Source organism: Mastigoproctus giganteus, chromosome 1, assembly GCF_048544385.1.
Source record: "Mastigoproctus giganteus isolate SK-2022 chromosome 1, ASM4854438v1, whole genome shotgun sequence".
In the NCBI taxonomy this organism is placed as follows: Eukaryota; Metazoa; Arthropoda; class Arachnida; order Uropygi; family Thelyphonidae; genus Mastigoproctus; species Mastigoproctus giganteus.
The window spans coordinates 153450724-153470973 of NC_143575.1; the positions used below are offsets into that span (position 1 = coordinate 153450724).

A 20250-nucleotide genomic window follows, 5' to 3' on the forward strand; every position below is an offset into this window, starting at 1 on the left:
GTTAGAAGACAGAGGTTATCTAGCATAAACTCACAGAAGTGGTCAAAGAGAAAACTGGATACCCAATTGCAAAAAATAGTCAGCAATCTACAGGATGGAGGCTTGTTGAGAAGACCTTTATGTCAAACAGAGTAAAAGGCCTTAGGAATGTCAAAATCAACTACTTTCTTCAGTTTCATCAAACTTTTCCGTCGAATTTGTCTATAGATGGGGAATATAAGCCAAAATATCATCAACAGATCAACAGTGATGTACTATGATACATCTTTGTACTATGATCACTAATATTAATAATATGAAATTGTCTGACATATGGTTGGAAAGTTCCAGGAATGTCTCTATGGCTAAGTAAAAAATTTTAAAATACTAATCATTTCCTTTTGTCTCCTTCAAACTAGTTGAAGGAAAGAAAAGCAAATAATCTGGCATAGCTCTTTTGGTAGAGCTGCTGGATGGCTCTACATAAAGCCATTCTTTTCTGCCATGATGGGCATATTTCTGGAATTCGTTATTCTGGAAAAGTTGGGAAGAAAATAAAGCATGGAGGGACTAAATCAGGAGAAAAGAGAGGAGTTCAACCTAAACCATGGCTAGTCGAGTTGACAGACCTAGCTCAGACTATGCTTCTCTTTGCAACTGACAAAGGAACATACCAATCACAAATTAGATCTCCGTTTGTTACAAGAATTTGAGTCGCTGAAGAAATGAATGCTTGCCCTAGAAAAAAATTTAACTGGAAGCGCATCAGGAGCTCAAGAATCTCATGCACCCGATTCGGGTCCCAGAAAAGAACAGTTAAGTGCAAACTGCTCTGGTCAAAAGGTGATCTAGTTTTATTGGGAAACTATTGTCAGGGAAATGAGTAACATTTTTTGTAATAAAGATAGGTAGTCTAGAACCAGAGTGTTTTCCAGGAGCAACAACTGATGATGATACCAACTGATTGTCATTTTTTAAGGTAGGTAAAGAAGCATTATTATTCCTGAGAGATCCAACAACATTAAATGTACATGACTCTGTTGGATAAACACAGAACTATGCTGAAAAAATTCCACGGGTTAGGGCAGAATGTGTATGTGTGCAATTCTGCCCAAACACGATAGGCAGGATTATAGGCTGAAAGCCTTGTGGATTAACTCGAGACTTTAGGGACTCTGCAAGGCTCTAGGGAGTAAATTTTTATCAGCATAGACTGCATTTGTACGTAGAAGGAATCCATTTTGTATAGATGGTATTCATTTGAACAAAAGTGGTGCAAGGATTTCTGCCCCTGAGGATACCATAAGGATTCAGGGAAACTGCTAGTTAGGGAAGAGAAGGGTAAATCAGATCTGCATTTATCTCATGATATGGGTCAAAGTTATGCTTGTGCTCACATCATAAATTCTTGTTTGCTGCCAAAACAGCCAATGTTGATAAGATGTTCTGAGGGTAGCAAATGAGGAAGGGGGGGGAAGATAAAGGTTAGGATAAAAATCTAAATAACTTTAAAGGGTATATCAGGGTAGTAAACTAGAGAAGATTACTTAGTCTCAACTGGGTCTAATGTCAGGAGCATTGTCAATAAGATGGCCGAATTTGAATTCCTGGTTAGGACAAGTAATGGTGATATAATAAGGCTACCAGAAATCTGATGCTACCCAGAAATTGGTGATGAAGGTTTCCACTACAGTATGTATAATGTATTTAGGGAAGATAGAAAGGGAGGAGGGGTCATGCTTCTTATCAAAAGCAGCCTGAGTGTGAAAAGAGCTTTTGCTGGGTCTCAAGTTAGGTCTGCCAGCATAGAATCTATGTGGTGTGAGTTAGTTGGAAGCAAAGGAATAATGAGAGCGGAAGTAATTTACAGTTCAGAAGACTTCTAAGCAAGGGTCTTTACACACAGATGGAATGGGCAGGCAAGCATGAATATCTTATTATGAGTGATATTAATCTGCTCCAGACTGATTGGAATAAGTGGGAGAGAAACTTACCATGGGGGAAAATTCTTTTAAATAAACTAGATTATTATTTGTATCAGCACGTTAGAGAATATTCCTGATCTCTTCATTACTAATGAAGCAGATGACATCACAGGGCTTAAACTAGAGGAACCACTGTCAGGAAGTGTTCATACAATGGTCAGTTGGAAGATGAAGAAAGATGTTGCAGTAGATAAAGTAAAGGCATGGGTTTTAACTTCAGAAAAGGGGACTTGTCCAGATTAAGGCACTATATGGTATCTTTGAATTTGGAGATTGCCAAAGACTGGCAAATACATTTGAATTATGGAATACTTTTAAAGCAAAAATCATAGATTCCATGAACACATGCATAACTTTAGGAAAATATTGCAGGAGGAGGATGCCGAAATGGATGACTGAAGAGCTGGTTGGTCAAAAAGAGCAGAAAAAGATAGCATGGGACAGTGACTGATCGATGAAAAATACTAAAGCCTACAATAGGTAGAAATTAATCTGTAATACTACCACACATATAGGGCTTACAATACCAGGATACCAGTCGTTTTTTTTCCGGTATTCAAATACTGGTATTGATACAAAAATACTGGTTTTTCGGTACTAATTTAAAAAACAAATAGTTTATAATTTAATCACATAAAGGATATAAAATCACCTTCATGTGATTATGACGTCCTTCTCTACTAGCAAATGTTCGATAAATCATCAATAGGACACCATGCAACTTTGCAACCTGTCCACAATTCTCGGACAACTTCATGCCTGACCGTATCATAACTCCCAAGTCCCATTCCTCCACTACTGGCTTTAGTTCAACTCCACCAAGTGTATGAGTTATTTTGGGGTTACCATTCCCCAGGTGTAAGACCTTGCATTTTGCTGAATTAAAGCATATAGCAGCCACTTTTCTGACCATCCCGGAAGTCTATCTAGGTCACTCTGAAGAAGCTCTGCTTGGCGGCGATCATTAACTACTCTACTGATCTTTACATCATCTGCAAGTTTAGACATCACACCCTATATCCCTTCATAGATGTCAATTAAGATAATCAAAAACAACAGTGGTCCCAATACTGATCCTTGGGGAACCCCGCTCCTTACATTAACCCAATCTGAGGAATAACCATTTATCACAACCCCCTGCCTCAGTGTTCCGCAAATTCTTTCCAAAATAAGAAATTGCCCGACTCCAATGAGATTTTAAAAGATGAACTTGAGTCGGAAATTAATGAAATACTTTTAACTACTTTTGCTAAAAAAATTCAAAGCCTAGAAAATATGGGCTGAGATCATCTATGATTATCTCAGTACAATAGTATTAGATCAGAATAGAATCCGAAAGGGTGTTTTCTGCGGCTAATCAAATACGTACCAAAATTAAATCCATTTTAAACGATCATACTATTGGTTGCTTATGTTTCTTAAGAGCTCACTTTATTCGGACAGGTAGTGTGGATGCTTAAACATAAATAAACTTTGCAGTAACAATATGTATTTTTTGACATGAATTCGGTCGGGTATAGGGGGAGTCTATGAAAACTCTAGTGACCAAAAAAATGGCAAGATTTGTCACGCTTATATCTCGTAAACTATAAATGATAATCTAATGATTTAAATTTTGTTGGATAGAGGGTTTATGTCCATATCTAAAATGGTGGGTAGTGGGCAGGGGTAGTGCTTGCACGTGAACACTGAAAATGGCGACACTGCGCAGCATTTGGGCAGTGTAACTTTGGATTGCAAAGAGATAGGACTTTGAAATTGGTGTCGATTTATAGAGAATAACAGGATCTACAATATTATTTAGCAATAATAACCGATAACAAAATAAACCAATAAGTGTGCTGAGTTGAAGAAAATTTTCATAATGTCGAAAAAAATTGCAAAGGAAATATGAACAGAAATGTAAGAAACGTATATCATTGGAAAGAAAAATTCAAAAGTTCAACGTGAGTTCAACTTGAAGTACTTTTGTACATTGCCCACTACTCTGAGTAACATTTGTATAGCTTTAACCATGTAAGAAACATTGATGTAAATACTATCCCATATGTATCCTACTTCTCCTATCATCGGCCTTTGATAAATAAAATAATTTTTTTTTTTTTTGTCCTTGCCTTTTCCCATTATATATGGGGTCAGTGTTTTTGTTTTGGCATGCAATTTTTACGGCCGGATGCCTTTCCTGATGCCAACCCTCACCCTTTATCTGGGCTGGGGATATGCAGTGGTCATTCCCTGACCTTCCGCATCCTCTGTATTTGGTGGTCACGGGCTCGAACCCCGGTCTAATCAAGAAGCGTGTGTGCTACGCACTACTGCTCCTGCCCACCTGGCTACGGAGGCGCCTTGATAAATAAAATTATACTTCACTTATAACCACCAAGACTTTATTCATTTACATCTTACCCCTGCTCTAATAACACAAAGATGGATTCATGCCTTAAACGATTGCAGTTGTGTCCCCGCACACAACCCATCCCAATTTTTTTTTTTTTTTTAGAATAACCTTATTTTTAATGATTTTTTTCGGAATATTTATTATTGCAATAAATGTTTATTTAAAACTTGAATTCAAGTAATTACAGTACTTGTTTTATCCTTACTTTATTAACTGTCATAAAAAATAACCTTTGATGACAATCTTAATACTGATATTTCGGTATCTTTAATTTATGAAACTGGTAAATTAAAGATACCAAAATACCAGTATTAAGATTTTGACCAATACAGTAAGCACTACACACATATAAGGTTAGGGAGACCAAAGCTACATATAAGAAAGTATTGGCTAAGAGAGCAAAGAATGGGAACAAGAAATTTTTCATGCATGTGAACACAACGAAGAAGAAAGATAATCAGATTGGACCCTGGTGCACTGGTGTGGGAAAGTCACAGATAACCCAGCTGATATTGCAGATGAATTGAATAGGTTTTACTGACGAAAAACCCTTCATGCTGAGAAGAGGCTATGCGAGTGATGCTGAGCCATATGAAATTAGTGATGTCGTAATTAGAGATAATTGTTCATTAGAAAAACTTTTGAGCATAAAGGCAAGTAAGGCTCTGAGAGTTGTTGGTATAAACTCTGTAGTTTTGAGAGAGAGCATGGGCAAATGCATGAAACCATTGAGGTTAATTATGAGGGCCTTTTTGGACTAAGGAGAGAGATTCCTTTGGATTAGAAGTGACAACAAAAAGATGGTTCTAAGAGTGAAGATGGTAACTGCAGGCTGGTTAGCTTAACTTCATTTATATAGATAGGCATTCTAATGGAACGCAACATGGCTTTATTAAGGGAAAATCATGTTAATAGTGTGAATAGCAGTAAAGCTTAATAGACGGTCTATTAAGCTTTACTGCTATTCACACTATTAAGTCGATTATACAACAGTACATTGCCTCAGTAGCCAAGTGGTCAGGAGCGGGAGTGCAGTAGCACACGCTCTTTGAGTAGACCAGGGTTCAAGCCCCTGACTGCTGAATACGGTCGATCTGCCAACCCGCACTGGGCGAGCGTGGCAGATTATGGTCCATTTCCCTCAGCATGAATTGTTGAGGAGGCTTCCATCCTGCAGTGGGTTGATAATGGCTGCACTTTACCTTTTACATTAAGAAGCTCTATAAATCATCTAAGTGTCAAAAACCGTCTATTAAGCTTTACTGCTATTCACACTATTAAGTCGATTATACACTGGTACATTAAGGAACTCTATAAATCATCTAAGGGAAAATCATGTTTAACTAACTTAGTATGCTATTTTGACACAGTTAATCATGAGCAGGATTCAGGGAACAATTTTGACAGAATTTATTTGGATTTTAGCAAAGCATTTGACTCTCCCTCATGAAAGCTTACTGTATAAGCTTGAATAGGTTGGAATTACTGGTAAGATTCTAAGATGGGTGGCTGTAGGGCAGAAGGCAAGGAATTATGATTAATGGCTATCTATTCTTCAGATTGGTGTAACGTCAGGTAGTGCAGTCCCTCAAGGATCAGTCCTTGGATCACTGTTTCATTTTCATAAATGAGATCAACAAAGGGAAAGAAGGCATGATGTCAAAATTTGCAGGTGACAAAGATTGGTAGTTTTGATAATGATCAGTGGCAAACAGTGCTCCTTTAGGATTACTTGAACAGCCTTCAAAGATGGTCAGTAACAGCTATTTTATAATGCTGCTAAATTCAAAATGTTACACTTGGGGAACAGCAACCCACAAATATATTTTATAATTGGTAAGGTTAAATTAAAAACAGTAGAGGAGGAAAGGGATTCATAATACAGGCAGATATGAAATTTTCCGACAGTATAAACAGGCAGCCAGGAAAGCCCATGGTGTCCTATCAATGATTTATCAAACATTATCCTGTAGAGATAGAGAAGTCACAATCCCACTGTATAAGGCAATTGTAAGACCACATTTGTAATACTGTGTTGAAATATGGAGACCTCATCTGAAAAAAAGACATTGAGCTTCTTGAAAGGATCCAAAGATGGGCAATTTGAATGGTGAGATCGACAAAGGGACAACCACATGAGGAAAGACTCCGAGTCTATGGGCTACAGAGATTGGCAAGCCTGATTGAGGTTTATAAGGCTCTGAGAGGGATTAGTAAAATGAATGAAGGTGGAAATTTTGCTGTTATAAAGATATCCAGAAGTTGGGGTAATAAATTAAAATTACATGAGTTGGGGTTTAGATTAGATTGTAGGAAATTTTCTTTTAGCCAGCAAGTCATTGATTGCTGGAACAAGTTGCCCTTGCAGGCTGACAATTTGAATAAATTCAAACATCAACTGGTTAGTTACCTGTGTGAAGAGGAAAGTGTATAAGTTGTATTTTCTTATTATCTACTTTTTTTTTCTTTTTTTTTTTTGTGACATGGTGCAAAAAAGCCATAAGCCTGTGGCTTCCTTGCACTATGTGCCAAATACTATTAACCATCCAATTTTTTGCCAGAAATTACTTCATTGATAATGCACTGGGCACTGACACATTGTTAGCAAGGAAAAGCAGATCTTTCAGATGTAACATTCTACCTAGTCTCCTGAATCAGCTCTATTTGACTTCTGCTTATTCAGGGCTATCAAAACTTTGCTAAAAGGAAGACATTATGGGTTTCTGAAGAAAGGTCAGTACCTCAAGGATGCTAAATTCAATAACAATAAACAAGTACCAGAAATGGTTCCAATCAAGGCAGAAGAGGATGGACTGAATTAGAGCTGCCCAAGGGGAGAAAAGCAAATAATTTGAAGATTAATTTTTATTCACTTATCAAGTCATTCATTAAACTTTCTAGGATGAGGTGAGTCAAAATTTCCCAGACGGGAGGCTCAGAGCATGAATGCAAACAATACAGCTTTGTGCCACCAGATACCACTGTACAGCTTCATTATAAGTTAGACTTTGATTGGCAAGATTCACCATGCTTCACTGTTGGGTAACAACCATTCAAGCATTAGTATGTGTATGTTCAATGGTTCTTGTTACACAATTAGCGAAATGACTGACATGAAGGAGCAAAGGGTGTGAATAAAGTTTTGCTTTAAACTCTGCAAAACAGCTTTACAGGCTCGTTAAATAACGAAAACATCTTACGGTATTTGCCACAGGAAGGACACAAACATCAGAGTATTATTATTTTTTTTATTTATTATTTTTTTTTTCCCGGTTCAAAAGTGGTAAAAATTAATGATGAATATTTGAAGCATTCGGATTACCCATTGTATACAAGTAGTTAGACTGATGAAAATATGGAACAAGTTCATCAAGTCATCTGCAAATACTGACATGCCACTAATATCGTGGCTAGGATTTTAGGCTGATCATACAGAACAATGCTGGCTCATTTTAATGCAAAACTTGAACATGAAGCAGATTGCCACAAAATCCATCTTCCCAGCTAAAAAGGAAAGAAACTGGTTTTGTATGCTATGGCCTACCAAATGACATTAAAAATAAAACCTTTCTTTTCAAGATCATAACAAGAGAAATGAAAACTGGGGACATGAGTATAATCTGCAAACAAAGCAACAGTCATCCCAGTTGAAGAGTTTATCTTCTCCACATCAAAAAAAGGTGAGACAGGTCAGATCTACCATGAAGAGAATACAGGGGTTTTTTTTTGACAATGAAGGTCTTGTTCATCAAAAATCTGTTCCTGCAGGAGAAACTATAAATTGACAGTGCTACTTGGGGACCTTAGTGCCATTATGTCAAGAGAAAACATCTAATGACATGAGAACCAGTTACTACAACATTATGTGCTAGTGCATATAGCTTTTTCTGTGCCATAATTTCTGACCACAACAACTCAGCTATGGTTTCCCACTCTCTATACACCCCTGGACAGGCCCCTGCAAATTACTTGTTCCCAAAGACGAAGTTGAAGCTTCAATGAAGGGGATTTGATGATATTTATGAGCTTGTATTTAGGAGAGAGAGATAGATTCAGCAATGGCAGAAACATTAGATTCTGTGTATTACTGCTGAAGTGGATCACTTTTAAGAGGACAATGAACATTAAGCCAAACCTATCTTTTGTTACCAAACCAGTCTGGTAACTTTAGGCTTGCACCTCATATATACATGTTAATTTAAAATTCATGTTTTTATAATTATTGTAAAGCCCTGTTTTAAAAATTATTATAATAAAATTGTGAGCATACATTATTTAGTAATACAACAAAATCTTAATTTAATTTAATGAATACAAAATTAAATAAACCTCATTAACTTACAGTATCCCCAATACTGGCCTGAAGAGTGAATTTGGCAAGAATCCTGATATGTAGCTAGAATCTAATTTAGTGTTGTATGTGCTTGACAGTGGATTTTATCATTAGATTACTTCTGCAATAAAACAAAACTGACATGTCCACTTAGTATTTTAACTAGGTTGGCTACACCATCCTATTAAAAGTTCATTGGGAACTTATAGTTATGAATAAAACCACACACACTTATTCAAAGAAATTAAGGTGTGTTGGCCTACCTTCAGCTAATGATTACTTCAATGCATCAATGTAAAACTTGCTGCTAATTTCTGGTAGAAAACCGGTAGTATTGCATTGCATACCTCATTTAAAGCATTTGTGAGTTTCACTAACAAAGGCTTCCACCTAGGCATTGCCAGGGTGGCTGGCTTTAAATCTTACTAGTCAACAGTGTGTTATTTGTTATTTGGTTTTTAGGAGCATTAGCAACTAAGGCCATATTGCTCCGGGGATATGCGGTGGTCATTCCCTGACCTTTCGCATCTTCCGTATTTGGTGGATCACGGGCTCGAACCCCGGTCTAATCAAGAAGCGTGTGCTACGCACTGCTGCTCCTGCCCACCTGGTTACGGAGGAGCCTTCAACAGTGTGCACTATGCATTTCAGCCCAATGATTTTCAGTTAAAGTTGAAAGTATGTGCTGGCCTTTGAAATGTTCCAATGTTATCCTCTTCAAACCATGCATTCACAATCCTTTCTTTGTGACATGGTGTTGTCAAGTCAGAAGGTGTAAGTGTCACTTTCATAAAATTACCACAATGTAGGGCACATGGAATTGTTGCGCCTCCGTAGCCAGGTGGGAAGGAGCAGCAGTACGTAGCACACGGTTCTTGATTAAACCGGGGTTCGAGCCCGTCACCACCAAATACGGAGGATGCGGAAAGGTCAGGGAATGACCACTGCATATCCCCGGAGCAATATGGCCTTAGTTGCTAATGCTCCTAAAAACCAAATAACAATGGAATTGTTCAGATCATTAGTGTAGGGTGCAGCATTTGTGGTTCCACACATTACAACCTGTTGATTGTAATGTATGAAAGCAAATTTCATAGACTAGGTCTGTCCATGCTATGAAATAACATGGAATATTTCATAGAATCTCCTCCAGACAATGATACTTCCTCTTCCAAACTTCATACTTGAAGTCCTTCAACATTCTCAGGCAGCAAGCTTTCTCCAGGTACCCTCCATACCCGCATCCATCAGCCTAGATAAGAATGCATTGTGACGCATCACGCCACAGGATTATTTTCTATTGATCCACATTCACAGTCCAGGCTGTTTTCCGTGTTCTACTGATCCTAGTTGTAACTCCTCCATGAAAATCCAAAGCATACAGTTATGTGTCATAGAAACACTTACAGGTTTGCCTCTAGCCACTCACAGCTCAAAACTTAGATTATCTAAGTTGGTGTCCGATGGTGAGATTAGGTAAAGCAGTCATCTGAAAGTATATCAGCTCCTGTAAGTTATTATTCTCAAGCACACTGCCTATTGGTAATTTGAGAATGCTTAATTTCTGAGCAATAGCACACAAACATTTTCCTTGCATAATATCCAACCATTATTTCCCAATGAAACTCTACTAACTCTTTTTAAGTGCTTGTTCAAAATGAATCTGAACCAAAGATTAGTTTTATAATTCAAAAATTTCACATAATTCTAATCACACAGAATAAGAGGGGTGTCCCATGACGTTTAGTAGGATGATGTATAATACAAACATTCCACAATGCCTTTCTAAGAACTACACTCATGTACAAATGTTAAGAAAATTACACATTTTTAAAACTTTAGTGGAATTTTAGTAGTATTTTCTATAGACATAAATGAATAACTCATTAAACCCACCAAAAGCAAAACGAATATGCATGTCATAAAAATCAGAAACCAACTCATCAATAGTCATTTAGATAAAATTACTGAGCACACATATTTAAGATAGCTCTGTCATGGTGAATTTTTCTGGAGGACTGTAGGTTTGGGTTAACAGTTAGATTAATTGCTTTTGCTTAATTCCTTTATTTTTCAAATTTCATTTATGAAAATTTATAAATTTAATTGTGTCAAAGGGGATATGATATGTGGTGAGCATTAACTATGATTCAAAGGAAATTAAAAACCCTCTTATACAACATGATAGAGTTTTACATTTTTATTGAAGTGAATCATCACTCATCACATCATCAGGCCTGAAAACTTGAGGGGGGAGGAAGCATGAAGTAGAGTGAGTCTACTTCACACCTGATGACGGGGTTCAGTTGAACCTCAAAATGTCACCAAAGTATTAAGTGTAAATTTATGTAATTCTCTTCAATAAACATTTAAAAATAAATCATGTGGTGTAACAGGGCTTTTAATTTACTTTATAAATTTAACTTTGGTAATTTTGTGTAGTTATTTTTCATGTTATTTTCCAAATTTAATTCTTACCTTTTGTAAATCTAATTCTGATAAGATATATTATGCAATAACTGCTTAATTACTTCAATATTTAATTTAAATTACTGCATAAGAATGCAAATTTCTCAGGATGAACACTGCATTTCTGGATGTACTGTCAGGGTCAGTTACATCTTTAGAAGGCAATGGAGGTATAATAGTCAGTTGGCCTATATTATTTAAGGGTGAAGTCCCTTAAATTCTGCCATTTCATGATCAAAGTATGAGTATATTACTTCCATTAGTTCCTTCCAGTGTAACAGGCCCTATAATAACACATCTTCTATTTACACACACACACACACACACACACACACACACACACACACACACACACACACACACACTTCTGAAGATCATTTGATGTATTATGGTGCACTGGCAACCATGGCATTGATTCACCAAACAAAAGATTCCGTTAAGTGAAGACTACAGAAAATCCTACAAAACATCACCAGTCAAAACAGTATATAACTAAGAGTAGCAAACATCTTTAAAAAAAACACCATTACCTAAAAAAGTATATATTTAAAAATCAAAATTATATACAATAAATGATCACTGAATTCTGACCACCTACCTAATACTCTGTAGGCAGATGTCAGAAACATTCGGGAGGTATGGCCAACCAAGCTGTGTGTAATATGGCCAGCAATGCAGGTATGGAGGTGATTGCTGTATCCAGACACCTGATATGCTTTTCCATAGTGTCCCACAAGTGCTCTATGGGATTGATATCAGGGGAGTTCGGAGGTCAACTGATATGCTGGAAGTCTGAACCGTGTTCCTCCAACCATTCCTGCACAACAAGTGCCATATAGCTCAGTGCATTGTCATCTTGGAAGACACTATCGCCATTTGGGAAAAAGTGTAGCATAGCGGGCTGTACACAATCAGCAAGCAGTTGACGATAGCGGAGACCACTGATACGCTGTTCCACATGTGCCAGAGGTCCAAGTTCCTGCCAGTGAAACATGTCCCACACCATACAACCGCCTCCACCAGCCTGCACTTTTGATACCATACATGATGATGATGAAGAGCCTCATGTTGACGCCAAATCCATACACGACCATCTAAGGTGTGGAGTAAAGAACGTGACTCATCCGACCAGCACACCTTCTTCCAATGTCCAACTGGCATGCTCTTTGCACCAGGCGAGTCTTTTACACTGATGAACCTTGGTTAGGAGAGAATGCCGTAGGGATCATCTGCTGGTATAGCCCGTACGTGCGATGCATGGTCATGCTAGATATTGTTCCGAGTTGGCCCATGTTGTATTGGGTAGTCAACTCTTGAACAGTGCTGCACGAGTTGTCAGACCCAGCACTCACCTCTAACTTCAACCTTTTGCTGACCTTTGCAGTCAGGTCATTGTTTGATCACTTTTACGCCAGTCCTGGTACTAACAGATTTAGTAGCTAAATCTGCCTGTTCATTTCCTGGGATTCCAGAGCGTCCAGAAATCCAACAAAAAATTATGGTGGCCAAGTGTATGAATTTCCATTAACTGAGACCAGATTTTCCGTATCAGAGAATGATTGCTGGAGCATTTACACTGTATACAATTCACAGCACTTAATGAATTGAGTATATGAGACTTCTTTTATGTTCTCAAGGGCTAATAGGATACCATATAACTCTGCGGTATAAGTACTAGATTCTGAGGGGAGCTGATTGGCAATGATAGCATCTGGCAAGACTATGGCTGTACCAACTTTATTGGCAGTCTTGGATCCATCTGTATATATACGTAATTTCTAAACTGAGTGCAGTGGACCAGATGTAATTGTCTAATGTTAATATCTGGAAGATCATTCTTCCCCAATTTCTGAAAATATCTGTCAACATATATTGTGGGTATTTGCCATGGCTGGATTTCCATGCTAGTATCTTGCAGTATGTTATTCATGTTGAGTCCCCAGCTAGCATTTAGAGCTTGAAGCCTAATGCCAGATGGTTTGTTGAGACGTGATTTAGTTTGATAGAGGTTTTCCCATTTTGGTCTGAAGAGATATTGGCATATCAGGTGATGTGGAAGGCTGCTGATTTTAGCGGCATAATTTAGGAGAAGAATTTGCCATTGAAGGTCTAGCAGCGGTTCATGGGTTTCCATATATAGACTTAAAATTGGAGATGTATGAAAGGCCCCCAGTGCAACTCGAACGGCACTGTGATGAATGGGGTCAAGCCAATTCATACACTTGGCCTGGCTGAGGTGTATGCAGATGCATAGTCTAAGCGGGATCTAATTAACGAGTGGTATAAATGTAGCAACATGTAACGATCTGCACCCCACGACATAGTGGAGATTACTCTGAAAATATTTAGTTTCTTAAGACAGCTGGTACGAATATATTTTATATGTTCAAAGAAGTTTAGTTTTTTATAAACTATTATACCAAGAAAACGAGTACTTGGCTGAAATGTAATACAATGAGAGTCTAACTGAAGGTCTGGATCAGGATGCAATGTACATTTACGACAGAGGTGTACTGCAGTTGTTTTGGATTTAGAAATTCTGTAATCATTGTTTTTGGCCCAAGAGACTATTCTATTAATGGTGCCTTGTAGTTGTCTCTCAATAAGTCACATATTTTGAGAATGACATGAGATGGCAAGGTCGTCAGCATACAGGTATGCATCAACTGTGTTAGGTATATAGAATATACTGATGGCAATCAGTATATTCTATATACACTTTTTGCCATCAATCCTGATGGCAAAAAGTGTTGCGCTCAGCACTGAGCCCTGGGGAACTCCTTTTTTTTAGGCACGTTCACATAACGTATGAAGTATTATGTCCTCACCATGTCTATTCCATCTCCAGTGGATGAATTTTCATGAAAGTTTATATTTAGTGTAGATTTTAATGATGGATTTTTATACTAAATGGTTAAGTTTAGAGAACATTATTTAAAAACTATGTACAGAAATGCTTTTAAATATTAACGTTTTCCTATTTTGACTTATAGTCAAAATTAGACTGGGAATATTGCCAAAAATACATTTCTTTAACACACACACACACACACACACACACACACACACACACACACACACACACACACACACACACACACACACACACACACAATTATTAATTAAAAAATCTTTAAAATAGTTAAAAATCATTAAAAATATATTTAAAAATCATCACTACTTATTCTGTTCTTTGCATTAATATTCTCTACATTTTTGTTATTTTTTTTTTTACATTCACACATTATTTGATTCAGTTTCATCAACTTCTGATTCTGGAGAATTTCTTCACTTTTGACATGTCTCAAAGCTTGCTAAAAAGGACAATGCCCTCCTATGCAGATTTTTAAACTTTCGTAAAAAAAAAGTTAATATTACTTCAAAACAGATGATCAGTGATGACAAATCTCTGCAGACTTTAAAGACGATCTGAACACATGCAAAAAATTTGGTGACACAGCCACGACACCATGAGAATGAACTCGTGGTCATCAACAGATACAGTCTATTTAAAGAGTAAAAGGGTGATGGAGATTTTTATATTAGTTTTAAAAAAATTTAATCATATAAATGTATATAGAAATAATGTACAGAATTAGTTCTGATTTCATTTCATTACTTAAAATTCAAGATTACAGCCACTCCCCAACTTACATAATAATCAGCTTATGGAAATTCGACCTTACATAAGTTTTTGCTGGCCAGTGAAAACAAAAAAAATCGTGGAAATGTAGTTTGCATCCCGTAGGAATAAATGGAGGTATCATGAAACTACTGTAATGCGAACTCAGTAAAACACTGTTTTTTTGGTAATTCGTTCCAAGACCTTGGAAGTTGAAACTTTCGCTATATAACTAAGCTATTTATCTCTCTAAAATCTTATTTTTATAACGGAAATTTCACTACACTTTCATTGTTATCATATGTTCCGTTATAAGAATCAATTTTGAATGCCTTTCTGATATTTTTTTAAAACATTTCTGGAGGTCACTACCAGAAAACAATAAAAACAATTTGCACTTTCCGGTTTATCGAGCTTTTCTGTTAGCGCAATCTATTATAAACTCGATCTTATTGAATTTGCGATAATACCGATAACTGGAATTGTGTGGGTTTTTACGTTACTGTATTATGTTGAAATCAGTTCCCCTTTACTGAAATCTTCAATCGTATAAAAAAAATAAATAAATTTTCAGAATCTTTTCTTCATTCCTATTTATTTATTACTATGGTGAAGGGAAAGGAACCAATGGAAAGTTCTAGGAAACAAAATGAAGGCACTGCATATGGGTAACATAATCTTGATTAACATTCCAACTGTGTTGTACTACACTCTGGATATTTGTGTTGACAGGCTGCTAGGAAAGCTTCTGGGGTTTTGTCAGTGATATACAAGAATTTTGCCATCAGGGATAAGAAGGTAATTCTCCTACTGTATGAGGCAATGATCAGTCCATATGTTGAGTACTGCATTCAGGTCTGGAGGCCTCATTTTAAAAAGGATGTAGAGCTGCTGAAACAGGTGCAGAGAACGGTAGCGGGATCGGTTAAGGAAATGAAAGGGTGATCTTAATTGGATTGAACAAGCTCAATGCTAGCATTCTTCCTCTTGCTCAGACTATGCACAGGATGGGACATAATTCATACCAAGGAAGAATAGTTGTAGAATAGATGTGCAGAAGTTTACTTTCAGCGAGAGGGTGGTTAATTGTTAGAACAAACTTCCATCTCTTGTATAAATATATAGTTTGAATTTGTACAAATTGTGTGGAGAATTTGTGCAAGAATATTTGCTAATGCTATCGAGGCAGTGTTAGGTGGGTCGGAAAACTGCTAGCTTGGGGGGGGGGATTCACAGACAAAGATTAGCAGTAGCCGCAAGGAGAGGTGAAGTGATTCTTGCACTGATTGTATTAGAATGGAGGGCTGGGTGCATCAGATTTTCAGGGAATGGTGGGGATCATCACAGAACAAAAAAATACATGGGCTGTGTTAGGGTAACTAAGATTAACTAGGGGGGGGGGGTCTTCATAAGAAAGACTTAAGTTCTGCAAATTTCAGTGTCTGAACGCGGCACCTGCGAGGTGATCTGATTGAGGTGTATAAGGCCTTAAAGGCCTCTGTAGCCGAGTGGTCAGGAGCGGGAGTGCAGTAGTACACACTCTTTGAGTAGACCAGTAAGCCCCTGACTGCTGAATACGGTCGATCTGCCAACCCGCACTGGACCAGCGTGGCAGATTATGGTCCATTTCCCTCAGCATGAATTGTTGAGGAGGCTTCCATCCTGCAGTGGGTTGATAATGGCTGCACTTTAAGGCCTTAAATGGGTTTAGCAGGCTCAATTCTGATGGGATTCTTATTCAGATTACCAATCTTGAGGAGGCATACATTCAAATTGAGGAAAGACAGTAAATTTGCCTTTAGATAGCAGGTTGTTTATTGTGAGAACAAACGCCCATCTGTCATTGTGGAAGTTGATGGCTTAAATAAATTCAGGAAGGAATTGGACAAACATTTAGATGGAATGGATATGTTTTTTTTTTTTTTGGCTGATACTACATAAGCTTGCTTTCTTGCATCATATGCCTCTACTAATACTATCCAACACAAACTAGTTTTTTTTTAAACAGTAATTATTGCTATAGTTTTTTTATATTAAATCAATTTTCTACTTTCATGCATTGAGTGCCCTCACTTAAAGACTGTTTTTACTTGTATAATAAACTGTACACCATATATCTCAATATTTTTCAAAATAGTGAAAAATTAAGTGTCACACCACCATTAACAGAATCTTTAATTTCTAGTGTTAATGAAGAATAAATGCTACAATATGTATATAAGTAATCTTACCTTCTTTGAAATCTACCTCCAGTTTCTTCTTTTTGTAAGCTTGAAATTTTGTGGCCTTAGAAGATGATACAAAAAATGCCAGCAGGCATGCCAGAAAGCAATAATTGCTTAGAGTTAATATAAAGCCAACTGCTAATCCTGCCCAAAAGATAAATTAAAACCATATTGATAAAGGCAGACCAACACAATTTGAGTATACAATTTTTTTAATTCATTCGGAGAACATTAGTAGAGGCACCTGATGCAAGAAAGCAAGCTTATGTAGCATCAGCCCAAAAAAAAAAAAAAACAATCCCATTTCCCCCATCCATTCACTCCAAATGTTTGTCTAGTTTTGCCTTGAACTTATTTAAGTTATTGATATCCACTACAACAGATCGAAGTTTGTTCCAACTTTCAACCACCTGCTGGCTAAAGGAAAATTTCTTTTACAGTTGTTTCCTCGTTTTAAATTTATGTCCCCTCAGGTGAGTAATCTGAGCAAGAGGAAGAATCCCATCATACTTGAGCTTGCTCAAACCATTCAAGGCCTTATACACCTCGATTAGATTAGTGCCTAGTCTCCAAATGCTGCAATTTGCAGAACTTAACCCTTTCTTTGTAACAGCAACCCTTTGCTCTACTCACCAATCTTGATGTCCTTCTCTGTACTCGTTCCAGCAGCTCTACATCCTTCTTAAAACGAGGCCTCCAGACTTGTATGCAGTACTCAAGGTGTGGCCTGATCACTGCCTTATACAAGGGGACAATCACCTCCTAATCCCTGCTAGCAAAATTCCTATATATCATTGGCATGATACCATGATACTCATGAAGCCTGTCTGCTCTGCTCAGAAAACTTCAAATCTGACTGCACAATTACCCCAAGGTCCTCTTCATCCTCCACTACCTTGAGTGTAGTAAGACCCAGTTGGTAGTACTAAATGCCTTACTGATATACCTTTATCAATATCATAGATGAATACAAAAATCAACAATGGACCCAACACTGACCCCTGGGGGACTCAACTAATAACGTTAGTCCACAAAGAGCAGTGTCCATTGATTACCGCTCTGTCTTCTCCCACTCAACCATCCTTTTATCTATTGTAGCAAGTTGCCCTTAATGCCATACTGCTCCAATTGGTGCAGCAATCTTCCATGTGCAACAGTATCAAAAGCTTTCCTAAAATCCAAGTATATGATATCAAAATTATTTTTTGCATCTAGTTCCTTTGTAACCACATCATAGTATCTAATCAAATTTGTCAGATAAGACTTCCCCTTAACAAACAAATACTGTCTGAACTATAACTGCGATCTTGTCTAGATGATCCTCCATTGCTTCTTTAACTAGTGACTCCATTATTTTCCCTGGAGCAGAAGTTAAACTAACAGATCTGTAATTACTTGTGTCACCCTTTGATCCTCCTTTGTGAATTGGGGTCACATTTGCACATCTCCAGGCCATGATGACCTCCCCTGAGTTCAAGGAAGCTTTCATAATTATGGCTAATGGTTTGCTTATTTCCTTTAATATAACTGGATAGATCTCATCGACACCAGGTCCCTTTCTTATGTTCAATTTCAACAACTTCTCCTCCACTTCGCTCTCAGTCATTACAAAATCATTTAGCTCCATGCCAGAGTTTGATAAGCTTCTAGCCTTCACTTCCCTACAAACTTCCTCAGGTGTGAATGTAGATGCAGAATACTCATTCAGTTTTTCAGCTACCTCAGCAGGTTCATCAACAATCGAACAGTCAATATCAAGTGGACCAATCTGATTCATTCCCTTCCTTCCAGAGTTTTTATAAGTAAATAGTTCTTTACTGTTTTTCTTTGTGTCCTTTGCCAAAGATTTATCGTAATCTGCTGCCCTTGTTGCCTAATTACCTTTGTGACTTGATTACAGACTATCTTATATCTATCATAGGCATCTGCATCTCCTGAGAATTTGTGTTTCATGCACTTTTCTTCTCTGCCATGAGTCTTATTAGTTCATCTGACATCCATTTAGGCCTAAACCTTTAAGGAACCAATAATGATAAAGCAAAGAATCATTTTAAACTGAATCAGGTTAACACTTCAAGTATTAACTTAAATCGGAGAAATGGATTCAAAAGTCATTTAGATATATATGGCTAGCACCAAAATTGCGAGGAGTAACTGGCATAAATTATTTATTGAAACAGTTTGAATCAAAGCAAAAAAAAATGAGTAATGAGTAAAAATTGGAAAGAATATTAACATTGTTCGTGTTGTTTCCAGTACATTCTCAGGAAATCCACAAGGTGTGCAAAACCAGAAATATAATTTCTTAATGTGATAGCTTGAATAAATGAAATGCTTATCATAAAGAATGCTAGTTGAAAATTTACACTGATTCAGCATTTTTCATTAGTTTGAAAATAGTTCTTATAGGAATTTTTTTATAGCTTCCAAATAATCATTTCAGTTGAACGTTTTTTTTTTTTTTTTTTCTGCAATAATTTTAGTTCTTTAGAGGAAAGAAGCAGGATGTTTCCACAAGTCAGGTAAGTGATACAAGTTGGCAGTTTGCATTTGCTGTAGGAGGCAAGCAAAGTAACAGACAATTATCACTGAAAAGGCCCTTTTTATACATTAAATGTTGGGAGAATAATGTACTAAAATAGTATGCTACTGCAGCAGATAGGCTGAGAAATGGCAACTGAAGTTAAACACTGACAATTGCAGCAAAGTACTACATTACCCCCAGGGGCTCACATCTGGTGAGTATGGGCTTGGCATACCCAGGGTCCTGAGCTGGATATCATCATTCTTCTCTTTCTTGGTGATACACTTCTATTTCTGACCCCCCCCCCCCTCTCTCTCTCTCTCTCTCTTTTTTTTTTTTTTGGCTGGTGCAGCAAAAGCCTCAGGCTTCCTTGCACCATATGGCTAATTATAATAATAATAATAATATGGGCATCAGTAACCCCAGAATAATGTACCAACTGTGCAGTACTCCACTCACGGTAGCAAAAAATGAAAAAGACCTGGAGATAATTATGCAGTCAGCTACAAGCTTCTTTGAGCAGTGTAGACAGGCTGCCAAGACAGCTCATGAGTTTTGCTGGATATGATTATCCCATTGTATAAGGCAATGGCCAGGATACACCTTGAGTACTGCATACAAGTCTGGATGCCTCATTTTACAAAGGATGTAGAACTGCTGGAATGAATACGGACAAGGGCAATGAGACTTGTGAAGGGAACTGAGGGATGCCCTT

At 37.3% G+C, this 20250-nt stretch overlaps 1 protein-coding gene across 5 annotated transcripts in view; it reads right to left on the reverse strand.

Moving 5' to 3' along the window:
• Window positions 1–20250, reverse strand: part of LOC150091204 (transmembrane protein 19) — a 256672-nt gene that overhangs the window by 171202 nt on the left and 65220 nt on the right. For 4 of the 5 annotated variants that reach the window (XR_016546997.1, XR_016546996.1, XM_090374660.1 and 1 more), the window contains exon 3: window positions 17018–17155. The exons of the other annotated variant lie outside the window; for it this stretch is intronic. Coding sequence is in view for 2 of the 4 variants with exons in the window: in XM_090374660.1 (XP_090230786.1) it covers window positions 17018–17155 (138 nt within the window). In the remaining 2 variants the exon portion in view is untranslated. The remainder of the gene's footprint in view (window positions 1–17017; window positions 17156–20250) is intronic. 5 annotated transcript variants of the gene reach the window in all.